This window comes from Giraffa tippelskirchi, chromosome 8 (assembly GCF_054371585.1).
Source record: "Giraffa tippelskirchi isolate mGirTip1 chromosome 8, T2T-mGirTip1v1.2.pri, whole genome shotgun sequence".
In the NCBI taxonomy this organism is placed as follows: Eukaryota; Metazoa; Chordata; class Mammalia; order Artiodactyla; family Giraffidae; genus Giraffa; species Giraffa tippelskirchi.
The window spans coordinates 50,492,761-50,517,553 of NC_137282.1; the positions used below are offsets into that span (position 1 = coordinate 50,492,761).

At 45.7% G+C, this 24,793-nt stretch overlaps 1 protein-coding gene across 2 annotated transcripts in view; it reads left to right on the plus strand.

Moving 5' to 3' along the window:
• Positions 1-213: 213 nt before the first annotated feature.
• Positions 214-24,793, plus strand: part of ANKH (ANKH inorganic pyrophosphate transport regulator) — a 158,965-nt gene continuing 134,385 nt past the window's right edge. Inside the window, exons 1-2 of one of the 2 annotated variants that reach the window (XM_081520832.1) lie at positions 223-346; positions 615-844. In XM_081520832.1, coding sequence (XP_081376958.1) covers positions 749-844 — 96 coding nt within the window. In that variant the 5' untranslated portion in view covers positions 223-346; positions 615-748. Of the gene's footprint in view, positions 845-24,793 lie in introns of both variants that reach the window. The other variant, XM_081520831.1, reaches the window with a different exon arrangement.

The window sequence follows — 24,793 nt, forward strand, 5'->3', positions numbered from 1 at the left end:
GCCCGGGGCCTCCCGATCGCTGGGTGCGCTCTCCTCCTCAAGCGTCCCCCCGGCGGCGCCCTCGGGTGCAGGCCGCGCGCGCGCGCCCGGCCCCCAGCCCGCTTCCCCGCAGCCCCGCGCCGCCGCCCCCTCAGCGCGTCCCGGGCACCGCGCGGCCCGGACGGCGGAGGCGGCGGCCCCGCGGCCAGTGCGTGCGCAGCGCCCCCCGCGGCCGAGCGGAGCGCAGACGGCGGCGCCGGGTAGGAGGGCGCCGCCCGCCCGCCCCGGCCCGGCCCGGCCCGGCCCCTTCCCCAGTTCGCCGCACCGCCCCCCCAACCCCGGGGCCGCCGGCCGTGTCCGCGCCTCCGCGCCCGCCCCTGATTTCCTCCGCGCGGCGGCGGCGGCGGCGGCGGCGCCTCGTGCGCGCGGTTATTTATTTCCGGGCCCAGAGCGCTTATAATGGAGCCGCTGTCAGCAGAGCCTCCCGCTGCCGCCGCCGCCGCCGCTGTCCCTCCTCTTTTTTTTCCCGGCAGATCTTTGTTGTGTGGGAGGGCAGCAGGGATGGACTTGAGCTTGAGGATCTCCTGCTAGAGCAGCCGCGCTTGGAGAGAGGGCGCCGCAGCCGCGAGGAGGAGCCGCCGCCGCCGCCGCCCCGAGGCCCCTCCGGACCCGGCCTCCGCGTCCTCCCGCGCCCCCGCCCGGCCCGCGCCTCCCGGCACAGTCCCCTCGCGGCGGCAGATGTGTGTGGGGTCAGCCCACGGCGGGGACTATGGTGAAATTCCCGGCGCTCACGCACTACTGGCCCCTGATCCGGTTCCTGGTACCCCTGGGTATCACCAACATAGCCATCGACTTCGGGGAGCAGGTAAGCCCCGGCCACCCCCAATCCCACCTTCCCCGAGCAGCGGCGCCGAGCGCTCTGCGCCCCGCGCCCAGCTCCTTGCTCCCTCTCTGCCTTGGCCTCAGATGCCCGGGCATTTAGTGGATGGGGACAGAGACGAGTCACCTGCTCCGCGAGGCTCTTTTTAAAATCCTAGAACATTTGGTGAGGTTGACAGCTTGTCAAAGATGACTTTCCGGCATTCCACCCCCTCCCTCCTCCCAATTATTCAGCAGACTTTTCCAGCTCTCCCTGGAAAACATGAAAAGCCCGGAGGGCTTGGAGCTTCACCTATAGAAAGGTTTTTCTTGCACGGAAGGAGTATTATGTAATTTGTGATTATGTAAACCTCTGATTTGTGAGTAAAATGTAGTTTCTGATAGCTTGAGTGCCGGCGGTTTTATTTATCCCGATTTTGTGGTGATGGTGTTGATGGGGGGAATTTTGCACTAGAATGTGTTCAAGTTGATTTCCCAGGTACTACTTTTTTTTTTTTGAAGCTCATGTATGGATTAGAGCTGTCCCAAATGTGTTCTGATAAGCCAACCATTGGCCATCTCTAGTTTGGGGTTTCTTTTTTTTCCCCCCCGTCTTGGATCACCAAAGAAGAGGCGCACATTTTTGTTTGTTGCCTTATCATCCTTGTTTCTTTTTCCTGTTTTCCCCCATTTCTCTCCATGTGGCGTCATTGCAAATCGAGCGCTGCAGACTCCAGCAGCGGGGCTTTGGTGCTTGGCACTCCCCGCTTCGCCGGCGGGGACCGTTTTCGCAGGCCTTCTGCGGGATGCGGTTGCATTTTTAAGGCTCGGAAGAGTGTTGGGGGAGGGGACAGCACCTGTCACCTTGATGGGCAGGTGTCCGGATGGCCCAGGGGGAGGGAGTGAGCAGCACCTGCCATTGTCGTATCATATTTCTTTTCCTTTAAGTCAAGAGACTTGAAAGGATGTTTGTATAGAAAAAGCATCTATTTAGATGCACCTTTAGTTTAAAGAACAAAACTAAAGTAGTTTTTCAAAAGGGGATACATTTGACTCCTCCTTTTGGTGAATATCTGCTTGCGTTTGTCTCTCTGTGCTCAGAACTTTTGACTGAATGCAACTGTTTAGCTACTGAATGCTTAGCCCACCTTGAAAGCTACTTTTTTACTTGGAATTTTATTGCCGTCAAGTGTTCACAACGTAGCAAAGCCTCTGGAGACCTCTGTCTAGCTAGGAAGCCAGCTTAGTTCTTTTGATGAAATATTATGTCTTTTCTGTTGCCACTTTGCTCTGCCAGCAGCTCCCCAGGGTCCCCCAAGAGCTCCACCTTACCCCCTCCCCTCCACTTCTTGCATAATTAACTGGTGACTTTGGGCATTTCCTCTAATCTTTGGAAAGGTTTTTAGGCCTGGACTTTTACATTGCACATTTTAGGTGAGCTAAGTCCTATGTGTTCACCTTAACCTTTTACTATGTTCTTATCTTCTCAGAGCTGCCCTAAAGGCTCTGAGGTTGCTCAACTGATCCCTTCTTTCTCAACTGAAGTGCCTGTGTGTGTGTTATAGGGATATTTGGGAGAAATGAGTATTCTTTGCCATAATTAAACAGCCTGAAACATACCACAGTGTTGCCTCACATTTGCCTTGATTTAATGCAAGGTGATATAACTAAGAATTTTATTTTAGTGTAAAGAAAGGAGTCTCCCTGAGGTCATAAAAGGGAGGCTAGACATAAAAGAAGCCATACAAGCGGTCTATCCTAGTGGGTCTAATTGAAACTCATCCTTGAGACGCTAAGCTCCTCGTAGGTGACATAAGCAAAGTGCTAAAAGAGTCGTCTTGTTTCACAGAAGCAAGTTTTATCAACAAGTGTTTTTTTCTTTTTTGGAGTCCCTTATCCCTTAAGTGCCAGTGTATTTAAGAGGTTACAGGCTGCCTGTTGGTGGAGATAGTTTATCAGAGTTGAGGGTAGAGAGATGGAGGGAAGAAATTGATGTTTCCAAAACCTTGCTTTGCCTTCCGGCATATAATTTGACAAAACAGCGCAGTGTGCAAAGAACAAAATTGACTTTTTCTTACTGTAAAACTGAAGGGGAAGAATAACAGTGTGAGCTAAAGAGTGACTGAGTCTTAAGTGGGTCATGAATAAAAGAACATTTTATCCCAACTGCTTTGAGACACAATAAAGAGGAGGAAAAATGATCCTAGTATATGCAAATATGGGTCTACTTCAGACTTCTGAAAGTATGCAGCTCTTGACGTGGAGTCTTATCTAGTTCTCTAGACAGATGGACACATGTAGGTTTCTACCTTCTTTCCAAGCAGGCAGGTATATTACACCTTTTTCTGGGTGAACAGTGATTCACATTTCAGTAATTTACTAATCCTCAAGTGGGCAGGTGACATGGGTGTCCAAAAATCAAAACAGCCCCTGGTTCCCAAGCTTTCGAGAGGATGAAGAAACCCAAAATTAAAAAATAAAGCATCTCATTAGCTTTTAAGTCTCAAGAATGAAAGGCTACTGAAATCATTTAAAATGTTTCATAGGTGAAGGTTTTTCTGTGTTCATAAACGTCTCAGTTTGTGGTCTCTGTAGAAAATGTGGACAGAACTTTTAAAATGAAAATCCAGCTATATGCAAGATTCCACTGAAATTTGAATAAGCTGCCCATGTGATCGTGTGAAGTTATTACAGTCATCTCAGAGCTCTTAGTGTTTGGGGGGAGGGCGCTGTGAAAAAGCCTGTGACAGTCCATCCAGGGCCTCCTGATGGTTTTCCATGAACATTATCTGTTTTGTATAGCTTTCCCTGTAATGTTAAAGTCAGCCAAGGAAGAAACCCGAATATTATGGAATATCTGTTCTAACAAAATCTTTCATCACACTTTTCAGTTTTGATGATAGCAGTAATTTGGAAGTCGGGGCATGTGTTGAATTCTACACTGAAAAAAACAAAAGGCTGTATGGAATAGAATGACCTGCTTCTTAATATTAAGCATAGGCATCATAGAAAAAAATGGACTTCCCTGATGGTCCAGTGGTTAAGACTCAGATTCCAGTGAAGGGGGCAAGGGTTTGACCCCTGGTCAGGGAACTAAGATCCCACATTCCCTGCAGTGCACCAAAAGAAAGAAGAAGAAAGAAAAAGAGAACACATCCCTTATTGGGGAAACTAAAATAATGTTTGTAGAACCCTTTACGTGTTTCAAACGTTTTATGAAAATTGTACTATATGTGAGATTATCATTTTATCTCTATTTTTACAGATTAAGAATCAAAGGATTCGTTGCTTCCATTCATCGAGCACTTCATTTGTATTTGTAACATCTCAGCACCTGTTATATATGGGGAAAGAATAAGAGGCCTAGGCGTGTTAAGGCACAAGTTCACACAGAAGTGCAGGGCAGAGCCAGGGTTCAAACCATGTCTCCCTGGCCCTTAGCCATTCTGGTCTCTGCTTATGCACTGAGAGCCACCCCAGGAGTTTTCTTAGAAATTTAGAAGCAACTTCTGGCTTTTCTAAGTCCTAGCCTTGGTTTAGATATAATCTTAGCTGTCGTATTTTGAATTTTAAAAGACTCAACAGATGTAGGATGGTCATAACAAGGTCTTTCAGGAAAGGGAGATTGTGGCCAAGAGGGTCATATAAGAAGGGCCCAATTATCTAGATCATTAATTAAATCAATGCTGTATCTTACTTTGACAAGGTCGGCACAGCCTTTGGTTAAAAGTGAAGGGAAAAAGTAAGAAACAACTGCTATTGCCCCAAATTGTGCAGAAATCACTTAGTCTTTATCATTCAAGCAATACAGATTGCTAAGGAAAGATGGAAGATGCAGAGATAAGTTTTGAATGATGTATTTCTTCAGAAGTGTCTGCACATGTCCATTTGATGTCACCATATTCAGAGGGCTGTGATTTCTGTTTAAAATCAAACTTGATACAAAGTCCCTGAATTCCTTAAAAGCCAAGTTCACCAAATTATGTAAACTAAATCAGTAATTTATTTTTTAAGGTATCTATTGACACTTAAAGGTGGCACTATTGGTAAAGAACCCTCCTGCTAATGCTAGAGACCTAAGAGACACGGGTTCGATTCCTGGGTGGGGAAGATCCTCTGGAGAAGGGTATGGCCACCCTCTCCTGTATTCTTGCCTGGAGAACCCCATGGACAGAAGAGCCTGGAGGGCTATAGTCCATGAGGTCACAAAGACATGACTGAAGTGACTTAGCACACACACACCATGACACTTAAAATGTTAAGGACGGCTTTGCTGTGGAGACTTGAAAGAGAAAAAAGATGAAGTTGTTCTCACTGAGGGAGAAATGTGTTCTGCTCACTGCCAGATAGTTTGAAACCCGAGTGATTACTTGTTATTGCAGGTAATTTCAGATAACCCTGGGTAAATCAATTTGGTTGGGTCCAATATGATACAGGAAAGACCCAAGTTATCTGTGAGCGAAGAGTTTTGCATATGAATTGTTAATTACTAGAGTAAGATGTGTGACAGGAATGTTTCCCCTTTCTTACTTGTGAAACCTTTAGTTAGGTTTCCACGGTGTAAGAGGGTTTCAAATTACTAACATCACAAAATGGGGGGAAAAAAAGAGAGAGAGAGAGAGAAGCTCCAGAAAAGTAGCTTAATAAATATTCCCCTTGTCTACTAGTAGAGAAATGAACTCTAGCCCACTGCAGTTTTAAAAAGGTCTCCAGGAGGTATGGGAATGTTTTTAAGTGAATGTTGTACATGGTACTGGCCACTTCATCCAAGGTCACTAAGTGATGGAAGGGACGTCCCCAGGCAGAGCTTGCCCTCAGTAATAACAAAAGTGTCCACTGCATGTTTCACTTTCCAAAGTACTGACAGACAGAAAAGGAGATCCCAGAATGAGTTTCTAAGTAACTGTAGGTGAGAAACTTTTTCCCTCCTTCAGTCTATTCTATACTCATGGGCTAAATCTCAAAACAACATTTATATTTTCGAATTATTAAAGTAACATATGCCATTTAAAGTTTGGTTTCCTTGTGGGCTCAGTCATGTCCAACTCTTTGTGTATCCATGGACTCTAGCCTGACAGGCTCCTGTGTCCATGGGATTTTCCAGGGAAGAATACTGGAGTAGGTTGCCATTTCTTTCTCCAAGGGATCTTCCTGACCCAAGGATTGAACCCATCTCTTGCATCTCCTGCATTGGCAGGTGGATTCTTTACCACTGTGCCACCTGGAAAGCCCCCAAAGTTTGGTTACATATTTAAAAAATGGGGAAAAATGTAAATTACCTCTAATGCTACTGTGAAGAAAAATCCCTTTAATGTTTTAGATATCTCCTGCCTTTTTTTTACATAATTAAGGAGATACATATATGTGTGTGTGTGTGTGTGTGTGTGTGTATTTCACAGAACACACAGGTATTTTCCCCATATCACTTAAAGTGTTTAACTGTGGTTTTAAATAGCAGCATAATTTGTGATTGCATGAACATGCATAATTTCCTTCGCTGTATATTCTCCTATTATTTAAATGCTGAGGTTTTTTTGTTTGCTTTCTCCAATGTAAACTTAGTGGACATCTTTGTGTAATAGGTAGATAATGTGTTTTCTCTGATTGCCTTGTGCTTTACGCTTGGCATAATTTGATGCCTATTTCAGTTTCTCATTCATACATAGAAAATGAGGTCACTGGCAGTCCGTATTTAGTCAAGGACACTGTGGCCCTCCTTAGTTCAGTTGACAGTTACTTCTCCGCTGTGTTTCCCAGTTTTCTTTAGATGTATTGATGTATTTGCATTTAAAGTACCTCTTTTTCATTGCACTTAGGTAAGTAGATTATTTCTAGAACCTCAAAGATATAATCTTGTGGTTCGTTTCTTTACTCATTTGTTTATTGGGGTGGCTTGATGAGCAACCTAACTACTACTTTGTCAGAACACTTCTTCCTTCAGAGGGTAATCTAATCCTTCATGCGTTAAGACAATATTTAAATCTTTTTCTGCTAATACATCAAATTCTTTAAAAGCAGTTTTAGAAGTCTACCAAATAATACCATTTATGGTCCATTTCACTTTTTTGGTGTGACAAGCCCAGTTTCATATTTGTGGCCAGTAACTGGTTTCCGTGTCTTTTTGCTCTCCCTTGTCTGATCTGGGGCAATGGGGTAGGTTATGTTGGGATGAGAGGCGAGAGGTCATATGTGGAAAGTCATTCCTTTAATGTCCTGTGTAAGTCAGAATAAATAAACTCGTTAAACTTATACCAGTCCATCCTAAAGATCAGTCCTGGGTGTTCATTGGAAGGACTGATGTTGAAGCTGAGACTCCAATACTGTGGCCACCTGATGCGAAGAGCTAACTCATTTGAAAAGACTCTGATGCTGGGAAAGATTGAGGGCAGGAGGAGAAGGGGACGACAGAGGATGAGGTGGTTGGATGGCATCACCCACTCGATGGACATGAGTTTGGGTGGACTCCGGGAGTTGGGGATGGACAGGGAGGCCTGGCATGCTGCGGTTCATGGGGTCGCAAAGAGTCGGACACGACTGAGCGTCTGAACTGAACTGAACTGAAACTTATACCAGAGTGACTTGGGTCATGTCTACATTTAAAAAAATCAATTCGGTAATTTTTTTTAACACCTGTGAATTAATTAGTTGATGTGGTGATGCCATAATGCTGCATTTTCTGGAGATTAGCTTCCTCTCTGTGAGTGCATTTTCTTGATAATTGTAACTTATTCCTTAAAATGCAGATCGCTGGTTTTCTTTTTGTAGCATGAGATTATTATTGTTGGAAAGCTATATTGTACATTTTTCTACCATATTAAATAAATACTGTATGCAAAGCACAAAGAACATCTTTCTGGTGGCTTGCGAATGTTGTGCAAGGCAATCAGCTGACAAGATATCCACTGACAGGTGATAGTCAAAATACTTAACAACGAGTTTGGCACTGACTGATAAAATAAAAATAATAAGATAATAATGAATGAAAATAGCAAATACATGTTGAATACTTGCTTTTTCATTTTCTGCTTTGGATCTGCTCTGGACCCTGGAAACTAAAATCCATTAGAAGTCCATGAAAAAGAATGAAGAATATATAATTTTGGAGGCCTCCCTTGGGGGCTGGGGGGAAAGCATATATACTTTGTGACACTAGCCCTCCTGCCCTGGTCTGATTTTGTTTCTCTTCTAGAGAGATGCTAGAGTCCCTGTCAGGTAGGTGACACTTGAATAAGAGAAGCATTTGACACAGCCCCTGCTCTCAAATCAGGTCCTAGCTGAGAAAACATACAGGAAACACGTTTGCAGTCAGAGCATCACAGAGCCAGAAGCGTCGTTGCACACTGCAGTTTGTGATAACGTGAAGTGAGGTGTTCAGCGCTCGCAGTACCACACAGTGAGTCTGTGGTCTTGGCAATGAGGTAGTAAGCCATGAAGAGGTAGTTCTCACGGCTTGTCGCCCCCGCCTCCTCCTCTGAACACTGTCTCCCTGCCTCCTCCTCTCTAAACCCTCCTGTCCCCAAAGTGGATACAACCCATCTATAGGGATGAGAATCCCATGGACAGAGGAACCTGGTGGGCTACAGTCCATGGGGTCACAAGAGTTGGACACAACTTAGCGACTAAGCCACCATAGAGATGAGAATAGAAGTCACAGGACAGGGAAATTAGTGGATTTCATATCAAGCCATATAAACCCCGGATTTTGTTCCTGTTTTTTGTTTTGTTTTGATTTTAATACATATTTTTGGTCATGCCTTGTGGCATATGGGATCTTAGTTCCCTGCATGTATGTGTCAGTCAGTCGTGTCCAGTTCTTTGCAACCCCATGGACTGTAGCCCACCAGGCTCCTCTGTCCGTGGAATTTTCCAGGCAAGAATAGTGGAGTGGGTTGCATGCTCCAAGGGATCTTCCTGACCCGGGGATCAAACCCACATCTCTTGTGTCTTCTGCATTGGCATGTGGGTTCTTTACCACTCACACCACCTGGAAAACCCCCTTAGTTCCCTAACCAGGGGTCAAACCTACGCCCCTTTCACTGGAAGATTGGAGTTTAACCACTGGACCATCCAGCAAGTCCCTCTGTTTTATTTTTTGCTGTTTCTATGGTTTGGGGGTCATTCTGCTGCAATGCCAACAACCAAGTACCATTCACAATGCTGAGAACAAATGAGCTTATAATGACCAAGACTGCAGTTATCTCAAGTCAGCTGACGATTTCTGCATCACAACTTTCTGGTTTTATATAGTTGCTTCTCCATGCCAAGAATGTTTCCCAAGTCCATCTTGGGAAGGGAAATAACTTACTTATTTGTCAGGGCAAAGGTGATATTTATTCCACTAGATAATGAACATGTACATCTGGTCCAGGAAATGCCACATGGCCCCAGGGGCAGATGGACCAGCTTCATTTCTACTGGTATAAGTTACAGCTCACAGGGTCTAGCCAGCTCTTACATTTTTCATGGGGTTTTGATATCACAAGATCGGTTAGGCTTTCCGTGAGACTGGCGCCCAGCACTGCTGCAACGTTGTCTCCCTGTAGGTGGGTTTGTCAGTATGAACGGACAGTCCTCTTACCAAAATGAATCCACGTCTCTGTCCCCAAGCTCGGGGTGGGTGAGGGGCTGGGTGGAAGGCTCCTTCTTCTCAGGCATAAGGAGGCAAGAGGCACCTCCTTGCCCACGTTCCCAGCGCACATCCTGAGCCTGCCCTGTCCGGCTGCAGTGTGCCCAGCTTCATCCCGCCTGGATGGGGACTGCAGCTGGCCCTGGGGACCTATGACTCCAGGCTGGGAGGAAGCAAACAGCAAAAGTAGGACTCTGGCTGAGAACTTTCAAGGATGACTAGAAAGGTGAGGCTGAGACTCCTCAGGGCATGCAACTGGAACTAAATGGCTGGAGCACAGAATGTTGACCAGCAGATTAAGGAGCGAACTGAGCAAAGATGAGAGGGACAGGAGTTGTCTCTGTGGCCGTGATCTTCCCAGGATGTGAGATGTAAAGGTAACTTACCTTGTGAGGCACACAGGAAGGGTTGGTTTGGGTGGGGAAACTTTCAGGATTGTGGTCCAGCATAAGCATTTACATGGTGAGAGCCGGTCACTCCTGATTTTCTTAACTAAAGCATAATGCATGTGTGCTAAGTCGATTCAATCATGTCCAACTCTTTGCAACCCCATGAAATGTAGCTCGCCAGGCTCCTCTGTACATGGGATTCTCCAGGCAAGAATACTGGAGTGGATAGCCATTCCCTCCTCCAGGGGATCTTCCTGACCCAAGGATTGAACCCACACCTCTTGCAGCTTCTGTATTACAGGTAGATTCTTTACCACTGAGCCGCCCAGGGGAAGCCAAATAATGAGCCCACATCAATAAGCTTGTCAACATCCCCACTCAGTTTTTTGTCTTTTTTTTTTTTTGTTTAAAGAAATATACCATTAAGTCTAGGGAAGTTTCTGAGTCCCAGACTGTCATTTTTTTCATTTGCCAGTTGGCATAGATGTGGCTGTTTAGTGTTTTCAGAAGTGTCTTCAGGATGATAAGAAGTATGTTTACTGTTGGCTGCTACTCCATAAACAACCCCAAGATCTGTTGGCCACTGGGTCGTACATTTTAACACGGGAATGGTGATGTGGAGAATCTAAAATAGCATATTACAAAAAAAGAGGAAAAAAAGTCATCTGAGTGCTTTAAATGGTTTGGCAGGAAATTCACCATGGCTGGGACACAGCTGCCTCCCACGACGTGTGGCCTAAACTTGACATTTTATAAGGACAGACAGCACAGAGGAGAGTAACAAATAACCGTGCTTCATAAGAAAGTGGTAGCTGTTACCTCTTCAGGATCCTAGCCAAGTCCATCGCAGAAGCAACTGAAAAGATCCCTTGCCACCCGCTTGATCCAAAACAGGGAGTTGGAGGTCTCCTCTCTGCTCCAGACTCACATTCAGCTCTGTTTCCCTGGAGCTTTCCCGGGGAGCTTGTTTTTTCTTGAGATGGTTATGGTTTCCACCCCCTCCCGTTTCCTTTGCAGCGTTGCATCACCTGGAGTCCCACGTGAGGTCAGGGTGGACCTCCCGGCCTCCCACACTGAGCCTCATATCCTTCCGTGTCAACACCACCTGCACCTCACACCTCTTGGGCTGCTTACCAAACCCGGTCAGGCTCCCTGGCGCTGTTGGCAGTTTAGTCCACGTGTTTACCAGGCTTCCCTGGATGAGCCAGTGTTTCAGCCGTGAGGAGAAAGGAGCCTGACTTAGTTTCCAAAGATCCACTGTAGGGCCCCGAGCGATCGGTGGCTGAGATGCAGAACCACTTTTGTTTTCCTAAAATTCATGATTAATTGCTTTTAGGCTTCATAGGTCCTCTTTCAGGGGAGGAGGCTGTTTTTCTTTCCTTTTCCCATTTATATGCAGTGAAATGTACAGATCTTACGTGAACAGGTCCATGAGTTTTGACAGATGACAGATGTATACCCATATAGAACCCACACCCTGATGGCTCAGTGGGTAAAGAGTCCGCCTGCAATGCAGGAGTCCCTGGATCAGGAAGATCCCCCGGAGGAGAATATGGCAACCTGCTGCAGTATTCTTGCCTGAAAAATCCCATGGACAGAGGAGTCTGTTGGGCTTCAGTCCAAAGGGTCGCATAGAGTTGTACACAACTGAGCAACTAAACACACACACACCAGTCAAGATATGGAGCGTTTCCATCAGCCCAGAAGGTTTCTGGTACTCCCTCCCCCAGGGGCCAGCTGCTGTTCCAAATGCTGTGGGAGCCTTTTTAATTGCTCGGACAAAGCGACACGCATGCCTTTGGTCCCAGATAACTGAGTTTGAGGCCACTCATTGTTATTACAGTGTGTAGCCCTGTTACTCTTTCCTGTTGCAAAAAAGGGCTCAATCTTGTGGATTTTAGTGGGTTTAAGGCAGGTGGACAATCTGACTCTCTGTGTGAAATAACTTTTCTCCTTATTTTGTACTATTTGGTGTTTTTAATTCTTCAATGAATGTACATCTGTCAGTTATATGATCATTTTGATTTTCATTTTAATTTTAAAAATTAAAGTCTGCCTAGAAAGCTGCCATCATAAAATGAAATGTGGTACATACATACAATAGATTCTTTCCAGCCCTATAATAGAGATGAAATCACGATGTATGTGACCGCATGGATGAACTTTGATGATGTTATGCTATGTGAAATAAGCCAGACACAAAAGGACATGCTTTCGTGTGTGTGGAGCCTCCACCTACATGCAGTACCTCAAATAGTCTTACGTCATAGAGGCAGAGGGTAGAATAGCAGTTACTGGGGTTTAAGGGAGGGAAGAATTCGAGCTATTGTTTAATGGGTACAGAGTTTCGGTTTGGGATGACAAAGTTCTGAAGATGGATGGTGGTGACTGTTACACAATGCTGTGAATGTACTTAATTTCACTGAACTGTACACTTTAAATCAGGGATCCTCAGCCTCTGAGATCTTAATGCCTGATGATCTGAGGTGGAGCTGATGTAAGAATAATAGAAATAAAGTGACAATAAATATAATGCACCTGAGTCATTCCCAAATCATCCCACCTACCCCATCTGTGGAAAAAATTGTCTTCCACAAAACCAGCCCCTGGTGCCAGAGAAGTTGGGGACTGCTGCTTTAAATGGTGAACATGATAAATTTTATGTTATGTATATTTTATCAAAATTTTAAAATTTTCATGAACTGCATAAGCTGCTCGGAAAGCCAATGGCTTATGAAGAGAGCCTCTCTTTTTTAAAAAAAAAAAAAGTTGATTAATTTTTTTCTAGTTATAGTCATTGTATAAAGAAGGAAAATAAAACTATAGAAAAGAAAGGGCTTCCCTGATAGCTCAGATGGTAAAGAATCTGCCTACAATGCAGGAGACCGGGGTTCAATCCCTGGGTGGGGAAGATCCCCTGGAGGAGGAAATGACAACTCACTCCAGTGTTCTTGCCTGGAGAATCCCCATGGACAGAGGAGCCCAGTGGTCTACAGTCCATGGGGTCGCAGAGAGTCAAGACATGACTGAGCAACTAACACTTTCACTTTTCTTCATAGAGAAGAAAATAAAAATATATAACATAGTCTCTAGACATCCTCCCCCACCGCACCTAGAACTAGTGCTGTTTATTATTTTAGTGCTTGTCCTTCTCATCTCTTTTCTATCTATATATTCTAAAACAAAATTGCAACCTCTTTCCATTTTACCTCAGAGGTGAGTTTCCCTTGATTTTTCAGTATTCATCTCAAATGGCATTCTTTCACATGGATACACCGTTCCCAGATTAACTGATCCTCTGTGGCTAGGTTTCTGTTTCATTCTATTACAAACAGTGCTCTGAAACGTGTTTGTTCAGGAATCTGTGTTTCTGATTATCTCTTTGGATTAACACTAGAAATGCTTGTGGGCTTGTGCTGCTTTCCAAGGCTTCCCCTGTGTGTGACACCACACGGCTGTCCCAGTTTCCCCTGCAGGCGCCCACTGGATGTGGCCCCATCCCGAGCAGGCCTTCCCACCCTCGATGCTAGAATTGGCATTCTAGTTCTCTCAAAGCCACATGGTACTCAACTCCTTCGAGTGACTTCTTGTATTAAAAACATGTTTTAAATGCCGAGAGATCAATTCAGTGTTTCATCATGTAATACTTATTGAACTCTTTCAGGCCATACATTCTTTCCAGGAAGCACAAATCAGTACGTTCACTGCCCAAAGTGAAAGAGTTAGTCGCTTAGCCGTGTCCAACTCTTTGCCACCCCAGGGACTGAGCCCGCCAGGCTCCTCTCTCCACGGAATCCTCCAGGCAAGAATACTGGAGCGGGTTGCCATTTCCTTCTCTACAGAATCTTCCCAACCCAGGGATTGAACTTGGGTCTCCCACATTTCAGGCAGATTCTTTACTGTCTGAGCCACCAGGAAAGTTCAATCACGCACCCGCTTGGGGTTGGACGTGAACACAGGAGGGAAGAGGTTTGACACGAGAGGAATGACTCTCGTATATCTGGGAAGATAGATACCTGTCCCTGTAGGTTTCAAGGCAGAGAAAAGTGGGTTGGTTTTTTTTTTTGATGAATTCCATGATGCTCAAGAAGCGTGCTTTCCAAACTTCTTGTGTGAATTCATGGGAGGGGGAAGAAAAATTAACCGATCTTCCAAGGTGTCAGGTCCTGCCTGAGACACCTGGCGTGTACCGTGGGGTGTCCCCACCCCCACTTTAAAGATGAACAGATTGAATAGCTGTGCCAGGTCATTCAGCCTCTGCAGAGCCGCTAGGCTCTGCATGACCGGTGGCTCATGCCTAGAGTCTTAGAGGAGAATGTTTGGAGTTGCCTGTGTTCTAAGGAAGGGCAAAGCTAGTGATGTTTAGGGGAAAGGGAAGATAAAAGGCCCTCCTCTCTTTTTTACTCTCCTTGACCATGACTTCTTCCTTTAAACCAATCACCTTGCTATTTAGAGCCCACTTTGGAGAAAAGGGGCAGCGTGGACCAAGGGAGATGGTTCAGGCTGATTGAGAGATGCACTGGATTCCTGTGGCTTCTCCTCTGTAGTTTCTAGCAGTGCTGCAAGCTGACCTCAGCATGGCTGAGAGAAAGAACTTCCACTTCTGCCAGGCCCCCTGGACATGACCTCCTTCATCTGTGCAGCCCCCCAGCTCTGTGACCTTGAGCAAAGGCCTTGACTTCTGGGGCCTTCAGTTTTCCCAGCTGTTAAATGGGTGTAAAGGGTTTCCATCCCTTCTTTTGAAAGTGTAGACCACACAGACACTAGACACAAAAGAGCTTTGAAAAGTATGAAGAGCTTTGAAAAATATGTAAAGCAATATGCTAGGGCTTTACACCAGGCAGGCTGCTGCTACGCCTGTTTATTTTCACCAATCCTTGACTAGAGCTGACCTTTCTTCCCTTGTATTGAATTTGTGCCTTGCATTAAGGGGACTTGTTAAACTAGGGCCAGTTAGGGGCAAGCAGAGGTATGCTAGAGGACAGATGCTGGAAATATTAGGCTTTTACAACAGTGTGTCAGCAATATTCCTGCTGGGTTTCCCCCTTTGGGGGAAAGATATTTACAGCTGGATCTACTCAGTAGTACTTTTTGTTTGTTTGTTTTAGTTGAGTTACTAAGACTTAGGTAATGTGCTTTTTGAAATGATAGGTTAAATTTTATTTGCTCTTAATCATAGGTGGCTGTTTGGCACAGATTTGCAGGAGGGTGGCTACAGGGACCACTGACTGCTTCTCTCTATCTACTCATACAAACAGGACCAAGCCTTTTTCAAAGGGTTTCCCTGGTAGCTCAGATGGTAAAGAATCCACCTGCAATGCAGGAGATCCCGGTTTGATTCCTGGGTCAGGAAGATCCCCTGGAGAACGAAGCAGCTACCCACTCCAATATTCTGGCCTGGAGAATCCCATGGGCTATAAATAGTCCATGGGGTTGCAAAGAGTCAAACATACCTGAGCAACTTTCACTTTCACTTTATGGCAGTAGCACACTAAGATGCCTGAAACCAAGTATGGGGGCCGCTTGATGAGTTGAAAGTTGTCACCCTCTTTCTTAGGTGCTTAGTATATAATTTTTCAGTGTTTTCACTATTAAATGGAGAATCGTTTCACTATTAATGGATAATATGGAACACAGTGGGCAAGGGTGTCTTCATGAATGTGTTCCTTCAACAGGTGTTTTTTGAACACCTGCGACGTGGCAGGTCCGGTGCTAGTCACTAAAGATGAAATAGGAAAAAGGACTGACTCAAACCCTGCTGGTGCAGTAATTAATCCAGAAAGGCAAGCAGACAGGCAGGCACCTATCAAAGAATGTGATCCAGTCTGAGATAGAAGAAGAATAGGGTGTTTACCCCAGGACCCTAAGTGTCAGGTCAAGCTGAGACCAGAGATCTAGAGACAGTGATGTGTCCTCTCTTCTGGAAAGCAAGAGAATTCCAGGTGGAAAATGGCAGATGCTCTATATGACTGGGACACGGGACAAGCCAGGAGCAGGCAGGAGGGCGGGTGAAAAGGTGAGCAGAGCCCAGACCAGGGAGGACCCACTCAGCTGGGGTAAGAATTTCTGCCTTGATCATTAGGGTAGTGGGGAATTTTGCAGGGTTCCCAGTGGGGGTGTGGTAGGCTTGGATTTGCCTATTTGAAAGGTGACTTTGGTTCCAGTGTGGCTAATGAATGAGACGGAGGTGAGAACAGAGGTGGGGAAACCAATTGAGATGCTCTTGTGGCCACTGCAAGAGAGACAGAGGCAGATGACCTGGAGTAGGGAGGGAGAGCTAGAAGAGAAATGATTTCTAGAGTCAAACGGCCTTGGCCGCCGATCGGGTGGGCTGGGAGAAGATGAAGCCGATGGTGATGTTACCCAACTTTAAAAGAGCTGGTTTGGAATGAAGAGAGTAAGTTCCATCTCAGTCATGTTAATTCATTGATGACTAGATTTAGTGACATGTTTCAAACTGCTTGCCTGAGAGAGACGACAAGTTATGTATAATGGTAGGAATGGCGATGGCAATAAATAGTATCTGGATCACATTGCTGCTGTTTGTCTCTCTCTCTCCTGCCCATCCTCTCAAAGGGGCAACTCCATTACGTTATCCATAAATGGGAGCTTTTTGCCTAAATGCAAATACTATGAACATTCATTTTTTCCTTCACAATGTAAAAATGCTTTATTGTAATACAGTCATTTCTTAGCCGTTTGCCTTAAGGAAATAGTGATTGGAAAACTCAAAAACACTTCTGAATATTTGGCTTTGGAATACATCTAGGACTTTGGGGGAAGCATGTTTATCTGCTTCATCATTGTGCTGTAATAGGATACTGTTACAGTTAGACTCGGTGCCTGGTGACAGCAGAGAGGTGCCATCTGGAATTAAATTTGATGAAGCTCCATGATTTTGCTCCATTTCTCTGTATATTAAATGTTTACTGTGTAAACAGCAGAGAGGGGACCAACCTTAGAGGGATTCTTTTTATGGTTTTATACTCGTTTGTGTGTTTGTATTTGGTATTGTCTGCAGCTTGCAGCCTGGTTGTAATTCATAAACCTTATTGAGAATACATTTTGCTCTAGAAATAATATGATAAATTGTGGGTAGATTTCCAGGCCACTCGACCAAAGTTACATAACCCCTAACATTATTAAAATATTATCTATTAGCTCCAAAGAGTAGTAGAAAATCATGCTATTGGAATAGTAGTCATTGGGGAAAGCAGTAATGCTGAAAAATATTATTTGTCTTAATTAACTTTACAAACAGTTGGCTTTGTAAAATGTAGGGAAGGTGCTGGCAGTTGGGAGGGGAGGAGATGAGTCCCCGGGCCTTCTAGACGGGGTGAATTTAAAATCAGAATGTCTTCTCCATCCATGTACCTCATTAGCTGTGATCGTGGTCATTTGAGAACTCATAAACGGGAGTGTCCGACAGTCCTTGGAGGATGACTTGACAAGACTTGGAAGAGAGATGTGAAACAGATTTCCTGGGGTGGAATTATCAGGAGAAACTGGGCAGATTCTCCTGGGTGGACTGTGGCAGAAACGGAGGAGTGTGAGGCTAGACGCCCCTGTAGACTGCTGTGGGACCCCTACTTCCTGCTGGTATTGGGGACCCAGGGCAGCCAGGGTGGGAGTGGTGATGGGGATAAGAGAAAGGTCACGTGCCTTCAGCCACTTCCATGGGAAACCACTGCCTGTAACCTGGAGGCATCTAAAGTCTGCAGTGGTGAGCTTCCCCTGCTAGTGGGATGGGGAAGGTGATTTTAAATGTTTTCACATGGAAAATAACTCTGATTTCTTTATGGCTAGAGAAATACTTGCTCTGCTGGTCACAATCAGTAGCTCCCTGGACTTCAGAATTCATGCTCCCTGCTCTCTAATTTATTGTGACCTAACCACTCCAGTATTCTTACCAGGATAATCCAATGGACAAAGGAGCCCGTCGGGCTATAGTCCACGTGGTCGTGAAGGAGTCGGACACAACTGAGAGACTGAGCAAGCCCGCAATCATGTCTCAGGTGCCTAGCTGATTTTCAAGGGCCCTGCCACTTCTATATCATGTTTTCTTTCCTGTAATTAGTCTGTGAGTGGCATTCAAATTCTCAGTGTGTTATCACTAAGTTTTCTAGTGAGAATAACATTTTAAAACAATTACTGATATCTACTGATGTAGGCTTACCTGTGCCTTCATTGCAATTGATATCTTCCTGAAAAACAGTCAAAATGCAGCATTTAATAGTAAGACACCAATAAGCTACTGGGAAGCTCAGAACTGAGATGAGACTTGGGGGGAAGTGAAAGTATTTTCTATAATTGGACCATATCCATATTGTAAAAGGGATACCTCTAATATGTGTGTGTGTGTGTGTGTGTGTGTGTGTGTGTGTGTGTATGTGTGTGGTGGTGGTGGTTTAGTTGTGTCCAACTCTTGCGACTCCATGGACTGGGAACCTACCAGGTTCCTCTGTCCATGGGATTCTCCAGGCAAGAATACTGGAGTGGGTTGCCATTTCCTTCTCCAGGGGATCTTCCTAACCCAGGAATCAAACCCGGGTCTCCTGCACTGCAGGCAGATTCTTTACCAACTGAGCTACAAGGGAAGCCTGTGTGTGTGTATGTGTATATGTATATGTATGTGTTAATAGCTCAGTTGTGCCTGACTCTTTGTGCCCACCCGGACTCCTCTGTCCGTGGAATTCTCCAGGCAGGAATACTGGAGTGGGTTGCCATTCCCTTCTCCAGGAGACCTTCCCCACCCAGGAATCGAACCCAGGTCTCCTGCACTGCAGGCAGATTCTTTACCGTCTAAGCCAGAGGGAAGCCCTGTGTGTGTGTACATATATATACATATCCAAATACATTTCTTTCTTTTTCTAAGAGTCAGCCAGGGTTGTTATAAATACCTTAAATTAAAAGCAGGGTGTAAAACAAATATTTAACCCAGGTGTTTTTTTAAGTTCAGCAGAAATGGGCAGTCTTTTCTCAGATGCTGTAAATGAGCAAGGACTGGTGTGCCTGCAGCATGGAAAGCCTAACTCTGAGAGCAGGTGTTTGCAGCAAAGTTAGGGTTTGTTGCAGGGCATCAGGCAAGGGAGCGGGAGACAGCCTCAGATCCACTGCCACTTGGTCTTTGAGCTGGGGCTGTTTTTAAAGGGGAAGAACGGAGAAGCTGGGGTTAATCATCTTCCATGACATCTCCTGCCATTGTTTCATTGTAGTTGTAAGGGTTCAGGATGTTCCCCGCCCCCTTGCCTCCTCTGGCCAGGTGTTCCATGGCTTGGGGGTCTGTTAGTTTATCTTGCTCTGGAGAAGCCACCTGAGTTTGTATGTTAATGATTATATCTCCAATAGCGATTATAGTCCGTTAACAGCATTAACAACAGCGATTTTAGTCTTCTGACTCTGGTTGATGAGTGTTCAGTTAGCCCAGGATTAAGGTCAGACGGGACAAGAAAGGGGTTGAGGTCGGAGGGGACAAGGAAGGGAATAAAGTTTTGGATAGAGAGATTAATCATCAACTCAGCAAGGGAACTCAGATTGAGGAGGACTCGTTTTTTCTTTTTGTTGTTGTTGTTGTTGTTTTTTTTCATGATCCAGTTGGATTTATTCCAGGATTATGAGAGTGGTTTAACACTTACACATCAACCAATGTGGCACACGACATCAACAAAAGGAAGGATAAAAATCACATGATCAGCTCTCTCTTTTAACACCAAAAACATTTTGTATGGGGCTGTAGCCAGTTAACAATGTTGTGATAGGTCCAGGTGAACGGTGAAGGGACTCAGCCATACATATACATATACCTATTCTCCCCCAAACCTAGAGCGGGGGGGGGGATCTCAATTTTCATGCAACAAAATGAACATCGCCCTTTCCCTTGCCTGGGGCACACTTCACATTTGGAGAGCACTTCACAGTTTATAAAATATATTCTCATTGAATGCAGTAGTTGTGGCACAACCCACGGGCACATTGGGTGACCCTTTTTGGGAAAGCGTGAAGCCATCAGCAGGGGGTGGCTTGGAAGATGAACCTGGACATGAGAGCCCAGTGGTCCCCAGCCCTCACCGCCCCCCTCTCCGAGGGCAGCCCCATCTTCCTTCTGTGCCCTGGATGGTGCTTCTTCACAGGGGTCCCTTTGAGCATGGAGGAGTATGGAATCCAGTCTTGGCATTACAGAAATCGGCATGAGCTGTAGGGAGCTCCTGGGAGCCGGGGATCTATGCTCGGGTCAGCAGACCACGGCTGAAGGACCACCTTCCTTCCCTGTGCGTCTCCCTGGACTGAGCCTCCTCTTCCTCCTGTTCGAGGGTCTGCTCTGTCCTCAGGAAGAGGATGCGTGCTTCCCCTCCAGCACTGAAGTGGGGTCACAGCCCAGGCTTAGCAGTTCAGAGCCACTTGCTGGCTCCACCCTGTCCTCCTGGAAGCCTGTCCTCTTGTTTATTCACTGCTCTGTCCTTCAGCATCCCTGCCTGCAGCTCTGCCTTCCCCAAACCGCAGACAGTCTCCTCCTGCCCCTCCCTCTCTCCTCTGAACGTGAGTGCCTCCTGGTCCTTTCCCTTATCTATGCTGCAGAGTATCTCTGTCTTCAAATCTAATCAAGTGAAGAAAAAAAAAAAAACACTCCATGTGGGCTTCCTGGGCTCTCATTGGCTGTACCTTCTGGAACACTTTGCAGTTTCCTTGTTTTTCAGCACATTTTCATAAATCATGTCTCTCTCTCTCTCTCTCTCTTTTTTTTTAAGATTTTTTTTTTTCCTTCCAAGCATTCATTAATTTCAGATTAGTTTCCCTGGGTTTCTGCCCGGCTGAGTTTCTTGTCTTTTCATGGCAGCTGGCTCCAGAAGAGAGCAGCCTTCATTCCACCCTTCTTGGGGCCTCCAGGCTCTGCTGCCCTCTGCACCTGGTCCATCTCCACCATCCACAGCATCTCCATGGTTACATGTCTGTCTCCCCATCCCCCCATGAATCCCCGAGGGCAAGTGATGCCACCTACCTACCATGTCTGCTCTGGGCTCCCCTTCCTACACCTTTCAGGAGCCTCAGACGGGCACAAGTGAGATAACTGGGTGCAGTGAACCCCCTTCCTGAAAACATAAGCCATGTGACACATGCGATTTGCCCAGGGTTGGTGGGGCTGGCACCTCAGTGTGCAACCAGGGTGGCCTCCCTCCTCTCCCAGCCAGGAAGCGGCTGAAACAGTGATGAATCTGGAGGGGATTACCAGCAGCACAGACTTGATATTTGGGCTTGTCAGCCCATCTTAAGTAGACGCCTGGAAGGTTGAGTACCTTGAAAAACAGTTATTCTTGTGTTTGGATAAGAAATCCTTTTCTGGTGAAATAAAACATACAGAATGATGCCTTATCGGGGAGGTGATTTCAGCCTGAGGGGAAGGGGGTGATTTGTGACCACTGGAGTGCCCCCCCGATGCGGAGACAGTCTTCCCAGGGAGGTGGGGGAGGGGGCCCAGGAGACCCCCAACCAATTCCAGCCCTCAACCCTGAGAGTCCACAAAGAATTCTCGTTAACGATGCACAGGCCGGTGACATTAGAGCAGTATCTCAGTGCCTGGGGCTCTTGTTTGACTGACAGCTATCTTCATCCAGGGCAGAGGAATCACCCTGCACAACCATGGCGAGAATTAGACTGAGAAGATCCAGAGGTGAAGAACAGTAGTATAATACTAGCTATTGTCTCCTAAGAAAGAGCATTCTGTACTTTTTGGGTCATCGGAGATGGCTGTGGCCAAGCCAAAACGCTCTGAATATGCCATATTATATGTCATGGCAATGGCAATATTACATGTTATAGCGTGGGATCGGAACAGAATAACACTGGAGTAATGGTCATCTGATAGCTACCAAACATTGTTGCTATTAAGCTTGCCTTCCATACCTCTATCTATCCAACATTTAGCCTTCAGTTCAGTTGCTCAGTCATTTCCAACTCTTTGTGACCCCACTGACTGCAGCACGCCAGGCCTCCCTGTCCATCACCAACTCCCGGAATTTACCCAAACTCATGTCCATTGAGGCGGTGATGCCATCCAACCATCTCATCCTCTGCTGTCCCCTTCTCCTCCTGCCTTCAATCTTTCCCAACATTTAGCCTGATAACCTCCAAAAATTTCTGTACAAATAAAGTTTAGCGATCATAGTTTATAAGCGCGCTCTCTGTTTAATGTTGTAAGGGGGAAAGTCCCTTGCTGTGTGTGCCCAGTTGTGTCCAATTCTTTGCAACCCCATGGACTGTAGCCCACCAGGCTCTGCTGTCCGTGGGATTCTCCAGACAAAAATACTGGAGGGGGTTGCCGTTTCCTACTCAAAGGGATTTTGATTTTGTTACATCATGATTTTGTTACATCATTTACCATTACACAGAGGGAGAAAATGTGATCAGGAGTAGAACTTGAATGCTTTCCTCCCAAAAATCTAAATGAGATGGCAAGAGACAAAATGCATTTGGGACTTAACCGCTGCATCAAGTTTATAAAGAAGAAATCTGATCTCCAGTATATGCAGTTCCTTAGCAACTGAGGTTGAGGTGCAAGTCCACAGGGAAAACCATGGAAATAAGAGTGGTATGTTTTTAAAACACAACACTGTTTGGTAAACTAAACTCTGTTCTCCTTTACCCATGATATGACATGTACTTGTTTGCATTTATTTCCCTTTTGAGGTTATTAAATCATCGAGTACATAACCTCGACAACGTTCTATTCGTTTTCTTTCATTTGAGGTTTCCGTTAACCTGATGTAAAATATTTACAGGTTGTTTGAAATAAGCTAGATTTTCTTTTTAATGGGATGGAGCTAATTTTAAAAAAGGAAAGAAACAACGCAGAACAGAAATCTTAGAAAGCAAAGCATGGATTTGCCATAAAGCTGATGGTAGGACTTCAAAAACAAAGCTTGCAACCCAGACTGGATGAGAACAGTACAATTAATCCCTTAGTGACTGCCCACTTCTCTAGTCTGCATATCGGTGTGGTTTCCCCAAATACAGAGATAACTGTTTTATGCATGTGCTGTTGTCCCTTTTAAGGGTGGACAGCTCCTAAGCTTGGAAGCATTTTTCTTCTTTTTATCTCCTCTGAGATGTGTTTGCATTTTGTAGTTTTTCTGTTTGCTTTTAGTGGGGAGGGGGGTGAGATGCTGGGGAGGGTAGAGGGAGATGAAACACTCTTTTCCTTTCAATAGATCATTAAAAATAATTTATCACTTACCTTTCATCATAATGAGATGTCATCTGCTTCCTAACAATCACTCTTGCTTTACCATGGAAAGGTGCAGTCGTGATATTTGAAGTTTCTCATCAGCAAAGAACAGAGTGTCCCTTTAAAAAAAAAAAAAAGCAAACTGAGCATCCTTCCTGAATTTTTCCATTATAGTTTTTCGTGGGATCTCCTAACGAGCTGTAGTTATTTAGAAACACATGGTCCTCCCTTGCTCTCCATCCTCAGCTCATCAGAGAGGCTGGGTCCCTGTCTGCAGGCACAGGAAAAATGGCACCTGTCCCTCTGCCAACCCCTGTGCTCGGTCAGCCTGTGCAGTAAGACTGTCCTTGGCTGATGTCGCCCTGGCGGTTGTTGTGGACCCAGAAGACAGCGAAAGTGACAGCATCAGCCCCGGGTAGGGCTGCTCCATGGGAGCACAGATGAAGCCCTGGATAGACACTATCCTTCTTGATGACGACCCTTTTGTTCGCTTAGCAGCGCCGGGAGCTGGCTGCCTCTCTTGGCTGAAGCCGCAGGTCCCGCAGGAAGACAGGGTACCTTCCTTTCTTCTGCCGTCAGGGCCTGCTTATACACAGCTGTTATCCGGAGCACCACAGCCCAGCTTCTGCAGCAAAGACTGCATTTCAAGACCAGGAACAACTCATTTTCCCCTCAGCCATCTCTGTCTTTACTGGCCACGTCATCACTCATTTTGGGGTGCCTACTTTGACCTCTCTTTCTCCCTGCACCACCCCCCGCCCCGCAAGTATCAGTGGAAATAATAAAGGTTTAGCTCTTGTCAACTAACACTGTGCCGTTCGTGGTTTATCGACTGCTTCCTTTCCCTAAGAACAACACGCTGATTTTGAAGACGAGCCCTTCGTCTTACAGGACAGTCTGCAAGTTTGAAAAGCCCCGAACTTGAGGTTTATTCTTAGTCCATTTCATAGTGTGTCAGGTATGCGTGTTTTCTCTCAGACGAGTTATGCTGGATGAAGTAGACTAGGTCTCTCATAGAAACAGCCCAGGAAACAATAATCAGTTGCTTAGCCATGATTTTTCATTTCCTCTTGAACTCCCATTCCGTTGCCCACATAGGAAATAACTGCCAAAGAAATACCCTGGAAGGCTGAATGACTAAAAGGCACTTGGACGTGGTTATTAAATAAATCTTGCCCGCTTCATATCAGAGTCCAAACTCCACTGACGGTTACACTGAATCCGTGTAAACTATAGGAATGCCTTCTTAAACCCTTGACTCATGGAAATAGTGTTCTTGGACACCTTGGTAACAGTCTGTAAACTTTAAGAATCATAGCCACTTCCTGGCAGTTTGACATGGTGTTAAAAGCATGATTTACCAAAAGATACTCAACGGTTGGGCTTCCCTTGGCTCAGGCAGTTAAGAACCAGCCTGCCAGTGCAGGAGACGCAGGTTCTATCCCTGGGTTGGGAAGATCCCCTGGAGGAGGGCATGGCAACCCACTCCAGTGTTCTTGCCTGGAGAATCCCATGGGCAGAGGAGCCTGGCGGGCTACAGTCCATGGAGTCATAGAGGAGTCAGACATGACTTAGTGACTAAGCAACAACTCACAAGGTTAGAATTTGGCTGTGTCAAAATAAGAGTTTTACTGGGCTCTCTTAGATGGTGAAAAGCCCGCAAGGAGATTTTTCTGTGTCCAGTTTGCAGCACCAGGATTAATCTGTTACCTTTGGTACATC